General features: G+C 31.8%; 1 protein-coding gene across 2 annotated transcripts; it reads left to right on the top strand.

The window, feature by feature from the left end:
- Positions 1-424: 424 nt before the first annotated feature.
- Positions 425-25,988, top strand: mib2 (mind bomb 2). 2 transcript variants are annotated; one of them, XM_070643492.1, is made up of 13 exons: positions 425-560; positions 2,282-2,807; positions 16,431-16,533; positions 16,715-16,951; positions 17,039-17,119; positions 17,299-17,438; positions 17,564-17,840; positions 17,911-18,360; positions 18,443-18,774; positions 19,121-19,263; positions 19,338-19,520; positions 19,631-20,922; positions 21,086-25,988. In XM_070643492.1, the coding sequence occupies exons 2-13, from the start codon at positions 2,750-2,752 to the stop codon at positions 21,123-21,125; spliced, it is 3,336 nt and encodes a 1,111-aa protein (XP_070499593.1). In that variant the 5' UTR covers positions 425-560; positions 2,282-2,749; the 3' UTR covers positions 21,126-25,988. The 2 variants fall into 2 exon arrangements, with proteins under 2 accessions (XP_070499593.1, XP_070499592.1); XM_070643491.1 differs by having other exon boundaries at positions 425-752; positions 2,191-2,807.
- The last annotated feature ends 70 nt before the right edge of the window (positions 25,989-26,058 follow it).

The raw sequence follows: 26,058 nt of genomic DNA, 5'->3' as shown, positions 1-26,058 counted from the left end.
TTCTTAAAACTTAATTTTGGCCACTTTTGCTTCTTAAATTGCAAATATAAAATTCCATGCTTACATATTCTCTTCCAAAATACATTGTGCAACACTATTTTAATACTAATAAACACTGGAAAGTAGTTAGATTAATTAATTTCGTGCATGTCAATAGAAATGAGCAACACATTATTTAACGAATTTTTGAAATTCAAAGTGTTATAAAATTTGCAACTAGCTTGGCTTCCCTGCAAAAATGATGAAAACAATAAATTATAATTTACACAATTATTATCAAAATAGCTTACTTTAATTGCGTATTTGAATTGCTTAAATTAATTAAGTATAACTTTTGGCAGACAGACAAATGAGTAGAATTATATGATAAAAATTCTCTAAAAGCGGGGCATTAACTATATTTTTATTAGTCCTAGTAGTCGCCCCGTTCTGGATTTTTTAATTTTAAAAACACTGAAACACTAAATTCATAAAAAATGGAATTAACCAGTGATAAGTGCTAGTGAAAGCATTAAAAAACGATGTAGTGTGGATATAAAGTGCTAATTAATACGTTTTAGGTAAAATTAAGATGAAAAGTGACGTGAATTGATTAAAAATATTAAAATATCTGCTTGCGCTAAGCTAAAAAAAAGAGAAAAAAAGAATCGAGATTTTTATATTGTATTAAATGTATGTGAACTGGCTGAAAAAATGAGTACGAAGAAAAAATCGCCCAAATAAGATTCGTATGCATAAAAAGAGTTATAAAAGTGAGTTATATTGATTAATTAAGACATCTATTCTCATGAAATATGTGAATTATGGTGTTTAAAAGTGTAAGGCATATCCAAAAAGTGCTCGAAAGTGCTAAAAAAATGAAAATTTTTCTTACTTACGTAGGCTGGATATTTTAAAAAAAATTGAGCACATTTGTGTGCTTAAAAAAGTGAAGAAAGAAGAATAACTTTTATTTCTGCCTATCTATGCAAACTTATACCTTTTTTTCATACAGAACGGACATTTATTTATTTTTAGTTATTATAAAGCACTCGTCTTGTTAAGGCTTGAATTGAATGAATGAGTCCAGGAATTTCCATATTTTTTCATAGTCGATAGCTGCTTGCAAATTTCTATTCACACACACTTGTGATATTGATTTATTACAAAAAAATCATGGGCTGAAACACAACATTCACATTATTTAGTTGTTCCTTTCCATGTCTTTTCCTCTCTCGCTCTTTTTTACAATTTTTTCATGAATGAACTTTGACAAACTTATGGATATTCCGCGCGCTTACTCGCGATGAATAATGCCAATCAGTCTCGACACAATTTAAATATATTTTTCATTCTATTTTAGTTTGAATTAACCGCTTACGAGATCATTTTTATAGAATTTTATTTTTTTTCTGCTCGCTTTTTCGTTAACTACGATGAATGAGGATTATTTTATTTATCGGCACTATTATTTTGCATATACGCAGTTTCATTGTACACTTATTTTATTTATTTATATTATTTTTTATCGTAACGCCTTTCGTCTGAATAAATCGATTGTCTGAGTCATCGTGTCATAATATTATTAGGTCGTCTCATGAGTATTTCCTATATAAATCCATTTTAGCCATTCCGAACAATGGCTTTTTAATGCAGTAGTCTAAGCTATGGTCAATTTTGGAGTCGTTATTGCGGTCAGTTTGACTTGCGTGATTTGAATTTGAAATTTTGAACTAAATTGAAGTTCAAAAAGCTGTTCAGTAAACTCTAAGTTCATTTTCGTTCAGTTCATCTGAAAGTTGAATTATTCAAAATTAATAAATACGTTAGATTTTGTAGAAATTTTAATAGACTTCATCTGAAGTTCAATTAATTTAAATTCAAAAACCGTTAAATTCATAGATCTTTCGTTGAAGAATCATTGACCAATTCCGATGCCAATTTAATTTAATTGGCAGCCTTTTAAGCATTACCAATCCCGTTAATAATTTAATTAAAACCTCTTCAACAAAAGAAAAAGACTTCTTTTATTCACAATGCGCCTTAATCATCCGCCTTCGGTGACACTTTAACCCCATTTACCTTCCTCTACGTTCGTGATTCCATTTTCGTTTTGATTCAATGACTTTAAATTAATTGATTGTATTTAAAATAAAATAAAAATATTCTAATCTTCTTTCCTTGTTCTTTTCCAATTCATTTCCATTTTAGAATGATGATCACCGTACAGCAATTTAAATGACATGAGTCTATTATCGTCGTAGATTCTTTTTTATTTCATTCATTGATTTTTTTTGTCTAGTGTTTTTATCAAACAAGAGAAGAAAAAGTGTGGATCGAAAGGAGAATAAAAGAAAATCATTTAAAACAAGTATCAGAAGTGGACAGACGAAAAATAATAATCATAGAGGAACAAGAAAAAAATAAGAGAATTATTCAAATGAGAACTTTTCGTGTGTTTCCCTTCAAAATACAATAATTGTGGTGTTGTGAAACATTGTAATGATTGTCAGTGAATTATTCTCTCAGAAAATTAGAAGAAAGAAAGACAATTGTAAAGAATTTTCAACTATTACAGTGTATAAATGAGTACGAAATAGAAATAATATCTAATAAATAACATAAAATCTTTTAGGAATAAAAGAAAAGTGAGAAAAAAGGAGAGCAAAAAAAATAAAGGAACACATAAGCAGAGCTGTACGTGACAGTGATAAAATTTCTAAAGTGTAAATAGTAAAATATAGCTGAAACAGAGGAAGGAAAGAAAAGAATGATTGCGCCAGGCATACGTGTTGTTCGAGGGCCTGATTGGATTTGGCAAAATCAAGGTAAGATACATACTGACATGCTTTTGATTAGCCAACGAAGCGTTATTTATATATATGTATGTACGGGGCTATTTCTTGAAGTACACTTTCTACTATGCTGTTATCAATATATAGCTTTTTTCATATTTTATTTTCACTTTTGCGCGTGTTAATAAAGGTATTAAATTGACAGTTAAAGTGATATTGTTTTTGGGTCTTTGGCGAAATTGTGTTATGTGGCGGTTACAGTATGTTTTTAGGGTTTTCTGGTAATTTGATTCGATAGGAGAGTATCGAATTATCTAGCATTAGTTTCAATTTTAGTTAGGATGCTGATGTTTAATTCTGAACATTAAGACACCAGAATTGACGTTGTCATTCGTAATGAGTGTTGTAATTTCATGACTGTAACAATTCAAGTAACATCCATGGTCCGTAAAAGAACCAAAATTATTCAATTTAATAACAGTCGTAAAACCTTCGAATTATAGTCATTCAAAAACACAAATTTCGAAATTTTGAGAACCGCTAAACAATTTTTCCAATAATTCTCGTTGATGCCCTTTGTGTATATGATGGTCATTTATCGTTATGAGAGTTAAATCTGTGAACAATCAAATTTTCTTCTACACACATTTCTGGGTTTTGTTATAAACATAACAGACATTTTGGGGTTGATCGTAATTTATATTATAAATATGACATAAAACGTCTGTCTTTTTTCCACTTCCCCATATAATGTCGAGGAAAAACATTCTCAAGAGGGAAGGTATGAATGAATGAGTTTACGAGGCTCACACAACAAAATAAAAAAATTTTTATTTCCGTTTTCAATTTTTACGCTCGTTGCCATGCTACTTATTATACAAAATATTACAATTTAAATGCTTACTCCTTACTTAAACTCATTCGAGTCTAGGAAATAGCCAAGAATTAATAAACCTCAATTTTTTTCTTTTTCAAACAAATAAAATTCTTCGATTATAGAGTGTGAAATGCTCGTAACACAGTTAAAAATATGAGTGCAGATCGCACATTTTATTTAAAACTTTAACAATATTATCGTTTAGCTTACTGCTGTGAGTTGAAAAGAGCATCATGTTGATTATTTTTAGAATATTATTTTCTTTTTTTCTTTTTTCTTGAACATGAATGTTGAAAATCAGACTTCGTCATTGAGAAAGTGTGAGGGAGAAGGAGGATAAAAAGTGTGTTTGCGGAAGCCTGAGGAAATACAAAAAAAAAGTTCTCTTTTTTCGAGATAAACAATGTTATTTTCTTCATTCGGTGTCAACGTCACTTATTGGATGTCTCAGTACTTCGACGAAATGATCAGGGAATTTCCATGAATGTGAATCTTTCGCGTGTATATCATGCGACTTATTAAGAGTTGATGTGGGTTTTTGTCATTCAGTTTCTCTTTGGCTGTATATGATTCAAAAGAAATCCTTCATCTTTTTGTCGATGACTCGCTTAAATGAGATTTATGTTTAATTTCAAGTGAAATTCTCTTTGGGATTATCAGAATTAATTTTAATTGCTCGATGAAATTCCTATTTTTATATCCAATTTTTGGGTATTTTTATTATTTCAAGAGGGGTGCATTATTTTTCTTCCGGTCTAGGTAAACAAACTTTTAATCTGGTGTTGACATTGTTACTTGTCTATAACTTTTTCACATTATTTTGAATATGTTTTCTTGTTGATATTGTTGTTGGGGTGGCATTATGTTGTAGATAAGTGACGATTCCGTTTAAAACTATTTTATTTCTGACTTCATGAGTCAAAATTACTTTAAAACTTCTGAATGATTCTATGAAATCATCCCAAAAAAAGTGAAGCACCAGAACGTTGTTTTCTAATTAGCATCATTCAAGTATTGTTTGTATTAAAAAGGTTCAAATAGAGTTCGTCGAAATACTTACTTACTTTCGGTAACCATGTTTCTATGTAGAGCTTAGGTTACATGAAAAGGTATTACATCTGATTTTGTTGATGGCTCTGTAATGTTTTCATCTGAATCTGTTTAAAGTAGAGCTTGAAGTTTATTCGCATTTTGTATGGAAAAGTTGACTCGAGTCGACTTGACTTAATAGAAAATTCGAGTCGATTTTGAGCTCTACTTTAAACAAATATCTGTCCCCACTTTAAGCAGATATTCTTTCATCTCTGTAGTAATGCTAAGAGAGGGTGGGGTCGTTAAAATATTGTTACGAACAGGCTCACGAAGTTTGAATTTGGTTCATGATTTTGCTACAAAGCTTTAACCAAAACACAATGAGCATACTTTTTTAGTACCGTAATGGCATTATGGTAGCATTTAAGCATGCTCTTTGCCTGTCAGGGTTTAAAACGCAATTTTTAGCGTTACGTCATTCCAGAACACTCCCTAACATCACTGATATCACCCCTAAAATCCATCATACATACAATTTGCATGACAAATATGCTTATCAGACAATACACACAACCGTTTTGAACGTAATATATTATTTGTTCAAATAATCTTCAAATTTGTTTATTGATGATCTAATTTGCATTTGAATCATGTCAATTTTGTTTACTTCAACACTTAATTCTATTGTTATCCTTTCTAAAATGCGCTTAATCCTCATCATTCTTCAATAAACTTCGCAATATTTTAGTAGGAAATTCAAGAATAGATGCAAATGATGTGACAAGATTTTGATAAGAAATAATTTATAATCCACAGTAAACCGGCTTTTTGCTGATACTGAATTTATTTGTGAATGGGAAAAAAATGTTGTTTTGAAAAAAATTACTATGAAATCTGATATAATCGTCGTAATTTGAACTATATTCATGCATGAGCTCGCTAAATTCTTCAATGAAATGCTTTAAAGTTATTAAAATAATCAAATCAGTTTTTTCTCATTAGTCATGTGCCAAAACATGTTTTTCTCATTAAATATTCAGTAAACAAATGTTATGAAGGCACAAAAAAAAAACTTTAAAGTTATTCCTCCCAAGTCAGCATTAGAATCTTACTACTAGCCGTATCTGATTCATTCTGTTCATTAGAATTTTTATATATAGGAAGCAAAGAGAGAAAGAGAATATTAAAGCAATGAATCGTGAATGGATAAGGCAAGCATTATATCATTTTAATGTTCTCATTTCTCATCTCATTCTGAGAAGAATAATAGAGGAATGCTAAAGAGACATGTTATGGAATGTCGTGTATATCATAAAGGAAAAGAGCGAAAATTATTTTATTTTTTTTCCGTTCCCTTTTATTTCGACGGCGACTGCCTCAGGAGCTCTTTAAAAAATATTGTTATATAGGCCTTCCAAAAATAAGTGGTAATGAATGTGATCAGGTTTGTGATTGAAGAGCGCATTTTTCTGTTGCAGAGTTTAGGTTAGGAGCCGTTTCTTAATTATGATCTTCAAAAATGAACAGTGGAGTTCTTTTTGGAATCTTCATTTTGTGAATCAGACCATTCTGTCTAAACTCATTAATAGTAATAAAATAACGAGTCGATTCATGATTCTGACATGTTGCTTCATTGAAACCGAATTCGATATATATTCACGAAAATCTGGCACCATGCCGCCATGAATCTTGTATGATGCCAGATTAAAGCTGAATCCGGCTTGAAGCTTCGAACAGCGCAAATCGGCTAATCGATCCGTCATAATTAATGCATGATGCCAGATTCAAACGGAATCAGGCATTAAGCTCCGAAAAACACAAGTCGAGTAATCGATCCAAAATCTGGCACCAGACCGCCATAATTCTGGCATGGTGCCAGATTAAAACCGAATATATTAGGGCCTGGGGCTAGATTTATTTTGAAAACTATTCTAACATTGCTAATGACAAATAAAGTTCATTACAGACAGTAAGACCAAAAACAGAAAGAGACTCATTCTCATTTTTAGAAACATCCTCCAAAACAGCGAATCGTATACGAGTTAAAATATTTTATTTAGAAGTGCACGTCAATACCCATTTTTATCACACACAAACACATGATTTTTTATTTGTGATGTTGTGAAGGCGACGAAGTTATAGAATTCTTTTAGAGGCACGCGTCTCGTCCCTTATTTTCTCATCTTGTACCGAAAACAGAAAAAACTTGAAAAAAGTCATTCATCACTATCATCATCAGCGTCATCGGTACACATATGTATGTAGAATACTTAACAACAAATTTATATGAAGAAGGAAATATGGTGCAAGAAATGAAGAAGAAAGAAATAGAAAAGAACATACAACATAAACGTGTACTTTGCCAGTTGTTGTCTCATAGGGTAGATTATGTGATGCAAACTTCCGGGTAAATGCTCGCTCACTCATATTTTTTTATTGATGTTTCTAATACTACTTATGAGATTGTGCCGCACCCATACCTGATATATATGCCCCCTAATGTATTTCATTCATTTTCATTTTTTCTTTTTAAAAAAATTGTTCTATTTTTCCACTCGGAATAATGTAAAAAACATGTGAAAATGGAAAAATCTTTAAAACTTTTGCGTGGCATAAAGAGATGAAAATTCTAGTGTAATATTTTCCTTTAGAAATGCGGTTAGTTCTGTTCATTTTGTTCACTTTGTTGTTGAACATGATGTGGGAAGTACTGTTGATAATAACAATAATGAGGTTTTTCTTATAGCTTAATGTATATTATTATTTTCTGCTGCTTGATAATAGTTGTGGGTTGCTAGTTGATAATGAAATAATGACTCGAACTTGACAGTTTGATCAAATATTTATGTTAACAAATATTTATTAAATTAGAAATTTGTTAGTTTGAATTGTTCAACTTTGTATGCTGTGACTCATGTTATAGAGAACCTGTTTGCTGACTTGAACTCGCTTCGGTTCACTAAAAATTGAATGAGATTCGTATGTAATTTTAAACTTTACATTTGCTAGCAAGCTCAAGTTCCCGATTAACTCTGACTTGGTCTTCAGAGTCACGGTTTAGTGCCGGAGTTTGAGTCGACATGTTCAGTTGTCTCATTGGTTCTGTTAGCTTGTAATTAGAGTTATCAGCTTGCTAATATAACACACTCTGTATTTACCAAAGCCTTGTTTGACTTCGTTCCACAATGTAGTTTGGATGGACGGCCTTTAAAGCGAGAAGGTTAGATTGGGACATTGAGCTTCATCTATTTGTTAAGATTGGTTCAGCAAGGCAATTAACAACTTAATTAGTTTGCGAACTTTGGCTAGTAATTGCGTTAGATTCAAAAGTTTCGCGGAACAAAATTAAAAAATTTGATAGTGAAGTAAAAGGACATACATGATCATCAACTAAGTTGCATAGCTTTGTCAGTAAAAACGAACACCAAATTACTAAAACTTAGGCTACGAGCATTCAGCTGGGTTCGAACCCAGAGTTGGCAGGTCTCCAATATAGAGACGCCTACACTGAAATAGTCCAGAACTCCCAAAGTCCTCCCAATTCTGATCAAACCTGACAACTTTCCAGTCAAAATGCCAACACATCCACTTCAGCCATTAATGATACTTCAAGTGCTATACCTCAAAGGCTAATGACCGCATATATTAATTTCTCAATAATCATTACCTCTACAAAAAAATTCAAAAATTTCTTATTATTTTCCTTCATAAATGCATCATAATTCATATAAAAGTTTCTACGATTGAACAAAGATTGCGCTTCAATTGCTCAATCCAAACTGAATCATTTCGTGCGAGTATGTGAAAAAAATAAATTTTTCTGTTCATGTCGCCACGACATACACACAGTGTAAAAATAATTAATTAAGATAAAAATACATCTAGACGTGATTCCTTGATTTCCAGTTTTCTCATTCTCACTCTCAGTCTCATTTCGATATGTTCTATATATAATGTGCACATGACTCAGTATGACTAACAAAGAAATAATGCAAGCAACTCTTTTTTTATGATATCAAAAAAATGAGTTTTCTACTAAGAGGAAAAAAAAATCTCGGAAATCAAAATATGAAACCATATTTTTCATTTCACATACATATAAAGGCATAAGAGAGAAAATTAAATGAATTTTTATTACATTTTTTTGTTTTAATTCAATCCCGAGTAACACAATCCGGATCGACACATATTTAATCTAGGAAATTATAGAATTTGTTGGATGATTTGACTATAATCCGCTCTGCTGAATGTCCATCCTGAACACCCCGTGTCATGAAACCATCATGGCAACTTCGCGTCTTACTGTCGACACGACGACGTTGCGTTATTCTACCAAACACATTCCTGGTTGGCACATATTGAAATGTTGCCATCGCGACGATGAGGCGGCAGTCAGCAGCTCGTGGCAGCCACTGGATAAATTTGGTTGTTTTCGCCACTTGGCTCTAAGTATACTGTCGCCTCGTCGTCGTAGTGGCAACATTTCTATATGTGACGATCAAGATCATATGTTCGGTAGGGCAACGCAACGTCGTCGTGCCAACGATAAGGCGTGAAGTTGCCTTGATGGTTCCATGACGTCGGGGGTTCAGGACAGCAGGATTCAGCAGAGCGATTAGAAAATTTTTTTTTATGAAAATTCCACAAAATTCCTCTAAATTTTTACAATCTATACCAAAAAATCAAAGCCCTTCTTTTCAAAATCCAGCTCACCGCACTGTGCATCTCGGGTTATTGCCTTCAAATGTTTTTATTTTATTTTATATTTTTTACTTTTTGTTGTTTTTGTCTGAGTTTTTTTTTTTTTTTGTTTTGTGGCTGGAGTAAAATTAACAGCAATGTTGAGCACACAGTAAAACCGCTTAGTACTATTTTGTATATCTCCGATTGAAGACGTGTGGAAAGAAAAAAAAAGAGAGAAAAAATTACAATTTTTTTTCTTGTTTTATTTTAAATTATTAGCGTAATTTTCTTTACTTTCGATTTTTCTTGAAAATTGTAAATTTTTTGTGGAATTTTTTTTGTGTTTTTCCTTTTCATTGGAAGTGCGTTGTGCTTAAAAAACATTATTTTGTGTATTTTTTGTCTATATCAATCAAGCAGGCAGTTAATGGTTAGCAATTAAAATTTCTCATGTGAGTCATCCATAGAATTATCTAAAGTAACTTGCCGATTAACTCAAATAAACGCAAAAAGGCAGAAACAATATTTTTGCGAGTGGAATGTTAAGCAGTCATAACTCTAAATATGAAGAAAGTGCGCTGTATACAAAGCATAATTCAACTATTTTTTTTTTGTACATATTGTTCAGCAAATCAGACGAAAATTTTCATCTGTTACTAGATTAAAAAGCGTGAAGTTTATGTATGAAAGGTTCATAAAACTGAAGATACAGTTCTTCAACATATTTAATTCTACTTTTTATTTTTAATTTCATTTTACGATTATTTTTATATTAATTAATTCGCATAATTTGGAGAAAAAAAAAAATTTTGAGTGAAACGAATCTTGTCGAAATTAAGCTTTTTTTGGTTGCATTTAAATCATTAAATCAAGGCAAAGTGGTAAAATCTGTATAAATTTATTTTAGCATTGGAAGGAAGGAGATCGTTTGAAAATGATGTGGATTAAATAAATGAATATTTAGACCTAGTCTCTTAGAGGTCTAACTTAGTCACTCCTGTATCAAAGAAAAGAATCTGAACCATAGTGATGACCAACTAGATGACTTTTTCTAGTCTAAGTGATCCCTAAGCGGTAAATCATAACAATGACATTCATTACAACGTCATGACGACAGTCGAACAACTGTCATACGACGGCACAGTATGTCGCTTGAGTAAAAGAACTAATAACATCTGGATTGGGATAGCCCTTCTTGTAACTAGATCAGTGTAGTGCGAACTATGAGCAGACGTATACTAGTGTACTGTCGTAATTTATTGCAAATGTCATTGTACCACATGTGGTGTGTAGTTTTGGTTGTGGCATACCACCAAGATGTGCAATGCAAAAGAAAGTATAGACAACACTGAACTAGACAAAGACTAAAGTAACTAGCTAGTTGTCTGATTGGAATAGCTCTTCGAAAACATTCCGAGTAGACAAAAACACGTTATAACTAATTGATGGCAAGTTAATGCCCAGTTAATAAATAACTAGTTCTAACGTAATTTTGTCCGTTCTGGCATCTTCCCATTCTGCATCTAAATTGTTATAAGTCATTAACGAATTGACTCTATATAAAGCGGAACTACTAACTAGGATTGATTAGTCATTTTTTAAACTAAACGAATCCTTGACTATAACCCTGCAATACTAAATGCTCGAAAATCAATTTTCCACTATAACATAGAACATACCAACAAAAATGTCATTAAGATTATCTCTTCCTAGTTCGACTCAACTGCATTTCATTAAATTCGTAAATCGAAATTTTTATGGTTGACAGAATTGACATAGGATCATTTAACGAGGATATTGTCATTTCCATGATGTATGCTAGCATCTAAGTTATCAATGATTGAATTAAATTCTAGATGAAACTACAGGAAATAGAAGGAAATTTAGATTACTATGATTCAAGATCCGAAATTGCTTTTACATGACTCATTTCATTCATTAGACGATTTCATTCAATTTCCTAAGTAAAATAGAGTGCAAATGAGTCTGTGCTGATGCTAGAATGAGAAATTTTATGAATTTTGTGGTGTAATGAACTTCAGTGACATAGATCACCAAATTAGGCTGTTCTCAAGCATGAAAATTCTTTCGCTTTTCAAGAATTGATATATTTTGTGAATTTAGATCATGTTTTGTAAACTTTTATCCAATTTCACACATCTGAATTGAGATATTTTTAGCTATAATGATGATTGTTTTGAGAAGATTTGAGAAATTCTTGATTTATTGGAGCTACACATGCATAGAGTATTGTTCGGTCTTTTTTAGCGCTTTTAATATAGATTGCAGTAGGAGCTGCATGTAAATTACTCACGTATCACTCACGCTTAAGCTGCTGAGCCCAAAAAAGTCGAATTCTAGATTCTATGACTAAGATAGATACGGATTTGTGGTAAATCTGATTAAAACAATGAAAATTTTCCCTTGTTAATTTTAGAAAAATAAACAGCCGCATAAAGGAATTTAACCTAACTTATTATTACCACACGACAGTCACAATATCCTGAACATTCTAAATCCAGTCACTTCTATTTACATGTCTGCTTTGGAAATTGTTATATTAATACTGACATAAGAAGACAGCTGGATGTGATGATATTATCCTATTGCTCTACATTCTGTGTAGTATGCACACAGCTGGAAATTTAACGAGTTTCCGATCCTTTATATTAAATGCTTGTGATTTGGCCTTTTGAGGAAAAAAGCATTGCAGTGCTATAGCTTTATTGATTATAAGCTTGTCTGTCTGTTTTAAAAATGGGCAGATATGCCACAAAAAGTTGGAGTTTTGAGTCTATAATTTTAAAAATCTACCAAAGCTGTATTATGATTAATTCATGGAATTAAGTGCACAAATCCTATAATTTCCATCCCGTTCCTAAAGTTATGAAACATTAAATGTCACATTGCTTAAATCTAATAACAATCGGTCTTTAACTATTTCTAAGTAGCGTCCACAAAAGCTCAGATCAGTAATTTACAGTAAAATCTATGTCCAAGTACTCAAATACACTAAGCTAGCTTAATAGACCAGCAATCGTGTATCCTTGAAATACTTGTTATGTCTGCGTTCTTTGACTGAGTTCGTGATTCTAATTAATGACTTCTAGAATGCTTGTTAAAAAAAATATCAAATCGTCAAATCAATTTGTTGCAAAAATCTATCAAGTGACAATGATCTATAACCTTACAAGACTAACTAATTGATAGTCTAACAAATCAAAAAAAGATTTCTAGCATGCCACAATTGAAGGAATCTTTAATTAATCATTAATTTGATTTGAATTTATGCAAAAATAATTTGTTGCTTCTGTTCGAGCTGATTCATTACGTCCACAAAAATGGAAACCTCAATTTTTTTGCATTTAAATGATTTTTTTGTAACAAATTGATGAAGTCATAATGAGCAATAAAAATCATTGTTTAATAGCCTTGATTACAATCTATAATATTGTTATTACAAAAAAATTCATTTTAATTTGTTATTGATTGTTTTTAAGATGTGATGCAGTTGTTCTTAACATTTTGAGGTTTATGGGACATTTGACTGGGTTTTGTTTATTGTATGAGGTCTAGGGATTGAAACTGAGTGTCATTTGATTCTTTTTGGGTATAACGAAGCTGAAAGTGCATGAAAAGAAAGTTAGAGAGCTTCAAACACATCAATTGCCTTAAATTTAAGCTTACTTACTTTGTTGTCCGTACACATTAATCCTAGTAGTAAACAACGCAGTGAATCTTTGATTTCGCTGTAAAAATTATTCAAAATCAGTCGTCATAGTCTCGTCAGAGTAATTTTGCGTATTTCCATTAATAAGACACCGCCTAGTGAACGCTGTGTACAGTTCGGGCAATTGTGATTCATGACCATGATGTCATCTGAATCAAGCTCTATCACATACTTCCGTGCAATACCACCGCTATCGATAGCATCTTTCAATACGCTATTTTACCGTCTAAGTAAGCTTAATCATGCTTGATAACTCAATATCCTTCTTAAACAATCATAGCACATAACATAATATCCTCCTATATGAAGCAGACATCCCGCAAAACGCAAGTCGTCAACCAATGCTTTATAAAATGCCGAGACGAAAGCTGCGATCGATATCTACAACAATCTCAATTCATTTCACATCCATAAGATGACAAAATGTCTCTCGATTTTCTCTCTCAATAAAAACTATTTTTCATCTATTTAAAGAAAAGAAAATGCGATTTTTTTATGGTAAACACATGCAATTTGACATTAAAAATGCATCACTTTTCGAACGTCAAATAATTTCTTCCTTCTTGTTTGTGTACGGAACCCAGAATAAAAGAAGCAACATGAAAAGCTTTAAAATAAATAATCTAGAAAGATGCATTGTTAGTGAGAAACAATAGGAGGAACAGAAAGACGAATGTAGAATTGCTTTTTATAGGAAATTGCACTTGACTCTAATGGAAGCATGAGTACACTAAGCGTTTAGTGCAAAAAGATATACAATGTGTACATGCTTGGTACATATAAAAATAGAAATCTGGCTGCTTCAAGCTGATTTTTTATTATTATTTTCATGGTTTATTGATTATGATGGAAATTTTGCGGGTAAAGAGAAATAATTTTGTGTGTGTGTGACTTCTTTTTCGGCTGTTCGAGGAGGGGAAGCTTTTTTTGTATTCGCAATTGACTTGCTTGATTGAGTTTTTATTATTCGGTGCTTGAGTATCCTCAAAGAGGCATTCAATTGTAACGTGGTAAATGGATTTATTGATTTTCACACACAAATTAACTTTATTATCACAGAATTGCTTATCTTCTTTATTTTTTTGGGACGGCTGTTAAAGTGCTTTAAATTGTGCTTTATAATTCAATCGATAAATTGTTGGCTATGTGCACTTAGTCTAATTGTCGATGAGTTATGTATAGATTTGGTCTAAATTAAGAATACATTTGTGGTTTTGATCACTTTTGGAAATCGGAAGCATAAAATAGATACATTTGTGGTTCATACTTTTGTAAAATGTTTTAAGCAGAGCTCCAAGTCTACTGTGATTTTGAATGAACAAGTTGATTCCCTGAGCGACACAATGCAGCGAACTAGAGTTGCAAAACAGGCATCTGTGACATACAAAAACCGTACAAATTCTTGATCATTTTTTAATAAAAAATCATACAAATTATCAAGAACTTGAACGGTTTTGCCTGTCACAGATGCATGTTATGCAACTCTGCAGCGAACCGCAATTTTCACTGTAGAAATGGATCAATTTTAGTCCATTACGGGTTTCGATGCCGTCGGGGCAATTTAACGTCTTTCCATTAAAACATTGACGTAACAGTGACCGATATCAAACAAGCTGTGCAGTTTGGATTCGGTTCGATTTCGATCTCTACTTTTAAGAATCTCAATATCATAAATCTCAATGCATTTTCTAAAAACTCTTATAAATCTCCACGCACAGTTAACCTCATGCATACATTTTCGATGAACTCACCAGTTTCACTGCAGGATTTCCCCAAAAATGTAGAGCTATTGACCTTGGCAATCATTTTGTTCTCTATATCCAACAGTCAATATCAATACCAGTCTATCATTTGAATCAAGATGACATCTGATCTTTGTCTCTTTTTACTGAAGGCTATTTGCTGTCTATAAGTGTTCTGATGATGTTTTTATTGTACTGAGATAAGTTTTTTGGTATTTATTGTTGGGGGTGTGATATGTCTAGGGAGAGAATTATGAACTAAGAAGGGGAGATTCTGTGGTTGATGCAGACCACAAGATGTTGTTCTTATGCTATTCTGATGGCTTGTCCTTTATTTTATTGAGAACTAATAGATAATGGTCTTGTAAATCAAAAATGTAGCATAAAGCATGCCATATTAGATAATATGGATTAACATTTACTGTATCATTCAATTGATCTACTGTGTCCAATATAGAGCATACATTTCAATTTTCGTCGTCAAAAACAGCTGTCATTTCGCCGTCAGGAAAACAACATTTCTTGTCGTCAAAGCAACTACTCCTGAATTCTTAACAGACAGAATACATGCACGTTAAATCTCAGTCAAGATACTCTTTATCTTTAAGAGTATAAAGTTCAAAATCTGTTTAATTCTCGAAGAAAAAGAATAAGTTCCAAAAAATTCCCAAAAATTGCACTCTAACCTTAAAAATTTTTATAGTTCCGAATTCCTACACACGAATTAATGTCCTGGAAATTCCAGTAATATTTACGTCAAATCAATTCTGTCTTCTTGACTTCAAGAATCCTCAATCTAAATATCAAGCAACATTGTAGACTTTATTGCTTCCAAAAGCTTCAATTCCAATCCTTCAAAGTCATAGCTGCACGAAACAGCAATGAAAATGCGTTCAAGAAACTCAATTTGCAATGAAAATATTGTTTATTACTCAGCTACTTTAATAATAATTTATAGCATGCCTTTACATAGTTATTGAACTTCCGAATCAATGTGGTTTCAACCTGCTCCAAATTATTGCGGCGTGCAACACAACAAAAAGTGAGAGGTCTTTTAATAAACAATAATAAAAAACTTAAATAATATGAAAAAAATACATTAATACTGCTAATGATTGCTTATCGCCTAATTCAATGTCCATGATAAATAAATTATGACTATTTATTGTTCAGAAGCGGAAAGATAGACATTACTTGATAGAGGCTAAAAGTAATGTTAATTCATTTTTGAAAAATATATAATAAAAATAAACTCAAAAATAAAGGTTTATGTTAAGAAATTCTTGACTGTTTACATCACCAACGGATTATGTCTGTGTCTGATTCAAAGAAATAAATAAATACATAGCAATAACGTTTTTGTAGTCAGACTGTACACACGAAATAGTAGATTTTTTTGGCTTTAAATACAAAGTGGAAATTTTGATTTAATTACGGAATCTGCTTAATTAAATCTGGCTTTTAAAAACAGCTCAAAATAAAGATTTTCTTCCTCAAATAGTCCCGAGGCAATAGCCGTGTAAAGATCATAAACGAATTCAATTTCAATATTATTTTTAATTTGTTCTCATTTAATTAATGTGTTTTTATAGACGGAGGTGAAGGTCACGTTGGAACATTGTGTGAAGTTGGTCGATCGGGTTCAACACATTCGCCGGAGAAGACAGTAGTCGTTAATTGGGATTCGGGTCATCGGTAAGTGTCAAATTAAAATAAAATATTAATATTTAAATTTTTAAAAAATAACGGCTTTCAAAAATTTGAATCTTAAGGAATCTCAAAATTTTGAAATATAACGGAATTCATAAATTTGAATCTTAACGAAAATCAAAATTTAGAATTTTAACGACTAATTTTTATCAATTCCTATTTTCAGCACAAACTACCGAGTTGGATATCAAGGTCAATACGATCTTATAGTTATTGATAATGCACAGATTGGCGTACGTCATCCAAATATAATTTGTGACGGATGCAAAAAGGCTGGAATAGCAGGAATACTCTTCCGTTGTGCTGAATGTGCCAATTTTGACTTGTGTGCTCATTGCTATGGAAATGATGTTCATAATTTAGAGCATTCATTTGTGCGATATCAGACATCAAATTCTGTTGGGTATGCGACAATATTTCTTTTTTTTTATGATTCATAGCAACGAGAAATTGATTGAATTAATTCTACTTATTATTCCTCATATTCTAGTGTTCGTGTTCCTCCGCGCGCTGGTTCCGTTCGTATACAACTTAAAGGCATATTTGTGAATGCAAAAGTTGTCCGTGGACCGTAAGTTAATTGATTATAATTTATTAACATTATTAGATCTTTTTCACATAATTAAATTTTAATTATATCACATACAATCCTGAAGTGATTTATTCCTTTTCCACCCCACATTATTATTATTCTACCTTCAAGCAAAATGTTAATTATGAATCATTTATTTATTATGTCACATTATATAGCGATTGGGAATGGGGACAACAGGATGGTGGTGAAGGTAAAACAGGACGTGTAATGGAAATTCGTGGATGGGATAATGAATCTTGTCGGAGTGTAGCCAATGTTTCCTGGGCATCAGGATCAACAAATGTTTATAGATTAGGTGAGAAAATTTCTTTTCAAAAATAACGGTCAAAAAATATTTGAAATAATCAACATTTCTGAACTTCATCCTCATAAATCCACAAATGAACTCAAATAATGACACAATACTCCTTTCATTCACAGGTCATAAAGGCAACGTTGATTTAAAGTACGTTGTACCGGCCGTAGGAGGATATTATTATAAAGATCACATGCCGATATTAGGGCAACGTGACGAGCAGCAGCCTGTTATACAGGCGACGAGGCCAACGTTTTATGTTGGCGATCGTGTACGAGTATGTTTAGATAAAGAGAGTCTTATGAGATTGCAACAAGGACATGGAGGATGGAATCCGAGAATGGCTGAGTTTCTTAGTAAAATTGGAACTGTTCATAGAATAACTGAGAAAGGTGATATTAGGTAAGTTGTCGGAAGTCTATTTTCTTCTTTATTGACGTATCAATAACACATTTCCTATTAAATTAATTAGAGTACAATACGAGGGCTGTTCCAATCGATGGACATTTCATCCAGCTGCACTTGTAAAAGTTTTCAGTTTTCATGTGGGCGATTTAGTTACAATCATAAGTGATGCTTGTAAGGTGCAACAATTTCAAAAAGGTCACGGCGAGTGGGTTGAGACAATGCGAAATGCACTCGGTAAAACATGTAAAGTCGTTAAAATTTATGCTGATGGTGATTTGAGAGTTACACAACTTGATGACGGTGTCGCATGGACATTAAATCCAAAATGTGTTAAATTAGAACGTTCACCAATAGCAACAGCAGCTGAGAGATCAAATAGTATGATGGATTTAAGTCATCAACGTACTGATCATGTTCTTATGCCTTTACAAGGATTATCTGGCACATCGGCTGCTGATAAGCTTGTACGTGAGGCTGCACAAGGAAAATTGGAATATGTTCAACATTATTTAGGGTAAATAACAATAGATGCATACATAAAATATGAAACAATGCATGTCCTATATTTATAACTTATTATTCAACTCCATAAACAGTGCAAATCCGGATCAAGTTGATGTTATGAGCGGCGGTAAGACGTGCTTACAAGTTGCAGCACATCAAGGACATAAAGCGCTAGTTGAATATCTCTTATCAGTTGCTGCAAATGTAAATATTGTAGATAAGGAAGGAGACTCTGTACTTCACTATGCCGCCTTTGGCAATCAACCAGAAATAATGAAAATTCTTTTACAACATGGAGCAAATATAAATGTTCTTAATGCCAGTCACTGTACAGCACTTCACATTTCTGCACATAAAAAACCTCCGCACTGTGTGCGAGTTTTATTGGAATTTAATGCTGATGTGAATCTTCAAGATTCTTATGGTAAATATCCCTTTGATTGAAAAATTTCTTTTTCGACTCTTTTTCTTTAAGCTTTATTGCTTTTTTGCTCGAGAAGGGGGAGCTTTCTTTGTTTTTCATTTTCTTCTTAAAAACAATTTGTACTTACCGATTTCTCGATTCTTGCTAACATGAGTAAAAACTGTTAAATTTAAATTTAAAAAAATTCAAGTTCAAAAATTGAACTCTTGGTTTGAATTTTGTAAAACCGTTAAAATTTTTGCTGATGCCTGACAAGTCGTGCATCAAATCAATATTCTTTTAAATGCCCTCCTACATATTTATCATAAAAAGTCTGTTTAATAAAAATGTAATAAAAATATTTCAGGCGACTCAGCTTTACATGACGCAATTGGAAAGGAAAATTCCGAAGTAGTTGAGCTTTTATGTAACGTACCATCGTTAGACTTGACAATTCGCAATAAGCGAGGCTTCAATTGTCTTCATCATGCATCATTGAAAGGAAATGTCGTAAGTTTTATTTTAGTATTCGATTTTTCCATCTGCAAATTCAATTTAATTAAAAATTCAATTTTTTGTAATAGTTTGCAGCACGTCGTATCCTTCAACTTGCGAGACAGTTAGTCGATGTTAAAAAGGATGATGGCTTTTCGGCATTACATTTAGCAGCTTTAAATGGACATAGTCAAGTTTGTGAAGTTTTAGTTAAAGAGGGTCAAGCTGATATTGATATACGAAATGATAGACGTCAAACGCCTTTCTTACTGGTAAGTGCCATTTTCTAATCCAAGGATTAATTTTAATCCATCGGATTTATTCTCAATTTAAGAATTTTTTATTAATTCTTGAATTTTCGATTTTGATTCATTACTTTCAGGCGGTAAGTCAAGGACATTCGGCGGCAGTTGAGAAACTAGTCGAATTAGGATGTGATATATTGGCAAAGGACGAAGATGGCGATAATGCAATGCATTTAACCATAATTAAGAAAGCTAATCTCATACAAGAAGTGCCACAACAAGAAGCACCAAAGATTTACGAAATTTATCAACAATTAAGTCATATTCAAGAACATCGTTTAATGTATACGCTATTATGTTACCTTGCACAAGAAGGATGTAAAATGGAACCAAACTATAAAGGTGCAAGAATTTTCGATTGGATACCTGAACCCGAACTTCGTGACCTGATTTTAACGTATGAGAAGAAACGTATTGTACCAGCAAATAGTAATGCAAGCAGTAGTAATGATTGCAATCAATCAAGAGAAATGACCGAACTTTATAATAATATTGAAGTGATGAATTTATCTCCACAAGATCCATCAATAACAGCAGCCGCCACAATAAGTACTATTGAACAAGATAATAGTGGTGGAAGTTCATCTTTGGCTAATTGTAATTCATCAACAACAATAAGCGCGACAAATAATTCATCAAATCCGCCAACACCAGCAAGACGAAATCGTCAAATAACAACAACAAATAATAATAATATAAATAATAATAATAATATATCGAGAGATGTTCCAACGCCACCTCCATCAACAGCCACAACATCGTCAACTGAAGACGAAAAGAAATTAAATACAGAAATCCGTAATCTTCCAAGGAATCATACAACGTCACCGCCTTTGCCACATGCAGAGCCAACAACATCTTCCAATACATCAATAATTAACAGTCTAGATACATTATCTAATTCGCCAAATAGAAATACAAGTCAATCACCGCCACTTCCAATGTCGTCAAAACATATAAGTCGTAAACAACAACAGAAAAGCTATCCAACACCGCAACCATATAATGGAAAGCCACAACTTCAAGCACCACAAGAATGCATTGTATGTAATGAGATTTGTCTTTTAGTTACATTCGATCCATGTGGTCATCAAATAACCTGTGAAGATTGTGGAATGAGAATGAAGAAATGTTTATCATGCCAAATAGTCATTGACAAACGTTACGCCATGAATGGTAAACTACTTCTTCCAAAAGAGAATCAAAGACAACCGTCAGCCGATCGTTTAAGATATTTAGAAAGTAAAATATTAGAAATTGAGGAGACACATTCGTGTGGAATATGTATGGAACGAAGGAGGAATGTTGCATTTTTATGTGGACATAGTGCGTGCTCCAAATGTGCTGAGACACTCAAAACATGTCATATGTAAGTATCATGGAGAATCGTCCAAAATTTATAACGGTTTTTCGAAATTTGAAAGATTAAAGAAATTTTTGAACTTTTCGTTAAAAATTCAAATTCTCAAAAACCGTTAGAAATTTAAATGTTATATCCGCTGAGTACTGATACAATTTCGTTATCATTTTAGGTGTCGAAAAACAATTGCCAAAAAAATTAATTTATATTAAATTATAAACATCTAAGAACGAGTTTAAAAAAATGGAAGGAAATTTGGAAATTTTACCTACAAAAGATCCGTACCTTAAACAGATTAAAATCCATCCTATACCAAAAAAAATCTAACTTTCAATCTAAGTGACATTGAATTGAATCTTAATAATGATTACAAGTATGTATAGCTAAATAATATGAAAAAATTCTCATTATTTATTTGATTGAAGTCTATAGGAAATTTATTAATTATTCCATTATATGACAAAAAAAATTTATTCTTATAAAAAGAAGAAGCATAACATGAGTAACATGATATTAAAACGTAAGCTAGTGACACTCCCTTATGACGACTAAAGTCTTTTGTTTTTTCTTGTTTTTTCACTTCCATTATTATTTATTGGCTACAAAAACAAGGAATTATGAAGATATAAAACAAAAAAAAAATTATTTATTGAAGGAAATCAAAAAAATGAATTAATTCATAAGAGAATAAAAAAAAGTTGTTGATATAGAATAATAAAATATTGAATCCTGAAATCTTAACAGTTTGTAAGCTTAAACACTTATCTAAGATAACGAAAGAAAAACTTATAGAAAATTATCTTCTTGTAATCATATCTTACGCTAAATAAAATCTACAATTTTTATGTTAAATCTTTTCTTCTTGCAAATTAGAAACTGCTATGGATGTGGAGTTGGCTCTTAAACTTTATTTATGATTCTGGTCAGCTTTGGGTGCTCAATAATGAACGGTCAAATTGAATAATTCTGAATTTTAAAAATAACGGCTAAAATATATTTAAAAAGTAACGATCAATATTTATTTAAAGAATAACGGTCAAAAAATATTTAAAAAGTAACGGTCGAAAAATATTTAAAAAATAACGGTTAAAGATATTTAAAATGTAACGGTCAAAATATATTTAAAAAATAACGACTGAAAATTTTTCAAAAAATTTAACGTTGAACCGGTTCAATTTGAAAAAAGACCGCTAAAATTGACAAGATTATTGAGTCCAAAATAATGCAATAGATAAAAAAACAGAATCAGCACATCCACTCCAAAAAGAAAAACTGATTGCATCGTAAATTCTTATGTAAAATAAAACTAAAAGATGAATATTTTTCTAAAAAAAAAGTATATAAAATTGAATTATTGAAGAATTATTGTGTGTGCGTGAAAATATTGAGTCTGAAAAACAAAGAAAATGTTCATCCCCAACTCTCTACTTTAAAGGAGATGAATAAAAAATTTCTTTTTTTAAAATAAAAAAAAAAATTAATAATTTGTTTAATCAAAAAAAAAATAATAAAATCTATTTGTATGTTATATCCTATTCCCATTCTATTCTATTTAAAAATGCTTAATTTATTTATGTATTTGATTTTATGCTGTTTACCATATGTGTGTCATTTTTATAGTAAATGAGTTTTTATTTATAAATATATTTTAGTCTTTTTTTTTCTCTCACAATTGTGTATAATTAAATATATAAACAATGTCTACATATGATTTCATTCAAGAATGACTGTACTCAATTACATTGACTATATACGCAAGAATTTATTTAAAAATCGTTCTTAAACTTGCACTTGAAAACTGGATTTATAGCCATCAGATGTTTAACTTTTTAGCACAAATTACGGACTATTTATCCATTAAGCTGTTAATTCTGTTAAATATCTCGAACAAAAAATAAGAAGAACTGTTCTGGTTTAATGAGTGCATTGGTATGTCTTGGATGGAATTTATTGTAACAGTTGGACTTTTTATTATTATTGAATTACTTGGTGATGAAAAGGAATTGGAATTGAGAGAATTTGTGTTTTGGATTTGGATATGGTTGATCAACCTAGGTGCTCGAACAGCAGAACTCGAAGTTGACTCAAATTTAATATGAAGTCATGTTGACTCAAGTCGACTTTTCTGTACAAAATCTGTGTCGACTTCGAACTCTGCCGACCAGACAACGAGCTCATGCTTATGAGTATACTCAATTACATTGTCTGTTAAGAGTGAGGATTAAAGCTGTTGGTTAGAATGTAATTAGGTTACTGTCTAAGTGAAGGCATGAGCAGGATCTAAGGTTCGGTGTAAAGCAGTAGGCCTACATTTTAGATGCGTAGGACCATGGCTTTGTACTGTACCTTACAGTTTGTTCAAGTTGGCAGGACTGCAATTTTGAACGAACCCTAGTAGGACCTTTGTTAGACGTCCAGTTCCAAGCACTTAGTCAGCAACTCTAAGTAGAATAAAACCAGAAAATTCAGTCATATTTCATCCAATCATCTAACTTATTATCATTAAATCATTCATCCTCACTACTCATGATTCACCAAAATACATCCTCTATTAGACAAGGAGCATGGTCATGCTCACAAAATTGATCATGTTCAATTATATTGATTGAGTACACATTCATTTAGGTGAGCATGTTCATTGTCTGTTAGGGATCCTATTTCAAAAAAAATCCCCTCTCAATTCCAACAAGTCTTCATCTCCTTTTAAAATTTTCCCAGTTTCATCGCTTAAGAAATCTTAATTTTTTTTTCAAGTCAACAAAGAACTCAAAAGCAAGCAAGCAACAAAATAAAACTTTAAGAATGGCTAATTAGTTAGAATTTTGAAAGCAATCAAACGTAGGATTTTGTAATTAAAAGAGGTGATGACTTAACTGATATTTTATATTCATTGCTATAAGTTTTATATATATTATTTTTATTTCATCTCTGACATATGGGCATGTGTGTGAGTGTGAGAAGCAATGAATCTCTCGAAAAGGAAGTTAATTTGATGAGATTTAAAAAGGAAATTCACAAGGCTAATTGATTAAGTTGGCGCACATGATAAAGAAAAAAAAATGGAATTAAAAAAAATTACAAAAGTCCTCGTGTTATTGATCGAGGGACTTAAGCGCATTTTTGTCCCAGCGATCAGTAATTGATTAATAACTTAGTCACTTCTAGATCTACAAAACGAGATCCAGTAAGATCCAGTTCACTTCCAGAACTAAAACACAAGATCCAGTTCACTTCCAGACCTAAAAACCAAGATCCAGTAAGATACAGATCACTTTTAGACCTAAAAACCAAGATCCAGTAAGATCCAGGTCAATTTCAGATCTTGAAAACAAGATCCATATAAAACTTCCACAAATTTAAGAACTTCATCATTTAACGGATTTTCATAATTCAAACCTCATAACGGTCAAAAAAAATTCAAACATTGTTCAGTAAACACTGTAAAAACATCGACAAACATTGAAAAACACTGTAAAACAATGAAAAAACGTGTTGTTGTTTTTGTTGTTGTTGTATATGAAAATGAAAAGTTGTTAATTATAGTATTTATGCTTTGATTTGAAACTTTTAAATGCATTTGCCCGCAATAAAACAATAACACGGAGCTAATAAAACAAACCTGAGCCCTCTACGATGTCTAATTGCTGAGATAAGAACCTAGCCCGAACGAACGAACAGACGAACGAACAAAGTGTCTTATTAAGCTACCTTTTTGAAAACAAGTTTCAAAAATGCGCTAAGAATAATGTGAATAAATGCTTTAGGCTACTGATACCAAAACTTTGGAATGGGGGGTTGGTTTGCAAATGATGTTGAGGATTGAGGAATTTGAGAATAACTACGAGACTCGTTGAAGATCAAACTTCAAGATCAAAAAAGATCAAAGTTGTAAGGATGAAGTAAATGGACAAAATTCATTTTAAAATTGAAAAAACTGGAAATAACGACAAAGTAAAATTCAAAAATGTTCAACTGTCAAAAAATATTTGAATTTGACTATTTTTTTTTTCAAAAACATAACGGTTTTTTCGTTAAAAAGTTTCGTCAAAAATAGTATTCAAATAACAAAAGTCCGTTAATCGATCAAAAATCCAGCCTTCGGCCAACGTGACTCTAACTTGCTGTCGGATTCGGTTTAAATGATTCAAAGGGACAGGATTCGGCCACCATTTCAAAGTCAAGTCGGCCTGTTATCGTATTTTTGATAGATTTTGATAGACTTGCCTCCTTTGTCATGATACTAAGTACATAAAAAATTTTAAGCTCGTTGACTTATATGTTTCAATACACTCGTAGACATGATAATTGTCATGAACTGGAAACAAAGTTTGTACGACTTTAGGGATCCAGGACATCAAAAAAGAGCTTTCATTGGAAACAAGGCACAAAAAAGTGAACTCCACATTTTATAACATTTTTGTGGAGACGGCTTCTCACGAGACATAATAAATCTGGCTGAAAAATCTGAAATTGAGAGGAACACCCTCAATAGTCAGAACATTCAATTTTAAGACATGCCAGATAATTCAGCTTAATTCTCCATAAATTCTATCAAATTGAAATGACGGAACCTTAAAGTGTCAAAATTCAATATGCTGTCGATCTTATGCAAGCTCACCCGTGCAACACAAGGCGGCGAATGCTCTTTTTGTTTATAAAATTAGGTCAAAATCTGACGTCGCGATGACTTAATGAACAAGTTGCACAGTTCGAGTCATTTAAAAGAATCAGATTCCAATCATCAATTGACGTCATTAGCTCAAAAACCCCCAAAAAAAAACTTCTTATTTTCCTCGACTTAGCTAATTAATTTAAAAAAAAAAAAGAAAATCATAATCACAAATGAACAGAATAACTAATGTTGCTTTAAAGACTTATTAAACTCAAAAGATTTAATAAGAAAAAAAAATATATTTAACAAGAAAAAATATAAAAATTGATGAGAATGAAAAGAAACAGGAAATAAGTAGCAGAATATAACTATTTAAACTTGTTGAAATGATATTTATTCAAATTCTTTTTCCAATAAATCTCCTTTTTTGCTGCTGAAGAAATCTACAAAATTAGACACAAAATGTTCATTTTTTGAATCAGCCACACATAAAATACCTAAATGAATCAGTAACATTGTCACATGTCAACCAG

Source organism: Chironomus tepperi, unplaced genomic scaffold (assembly GCF_022539635.2).
Source record: "Chironomus tepperi strain 1889 unplaced genomic scaffold, CSIRO-AGI_Ctep_v1 contig_310, whole genome shotgun sequence".
NCBI classification, from domain to species: domain Eukaryota; kingdom Metazoa; phylum Arthropoda; class Insecta; order Diptera; family Chironomidae; genus Chironomus; species Chironomus tepperi.
Note: the sequence above shows the minus strand (reverse complement) of the source record. Positions and strands in the feature narration are given on the sequence as shown.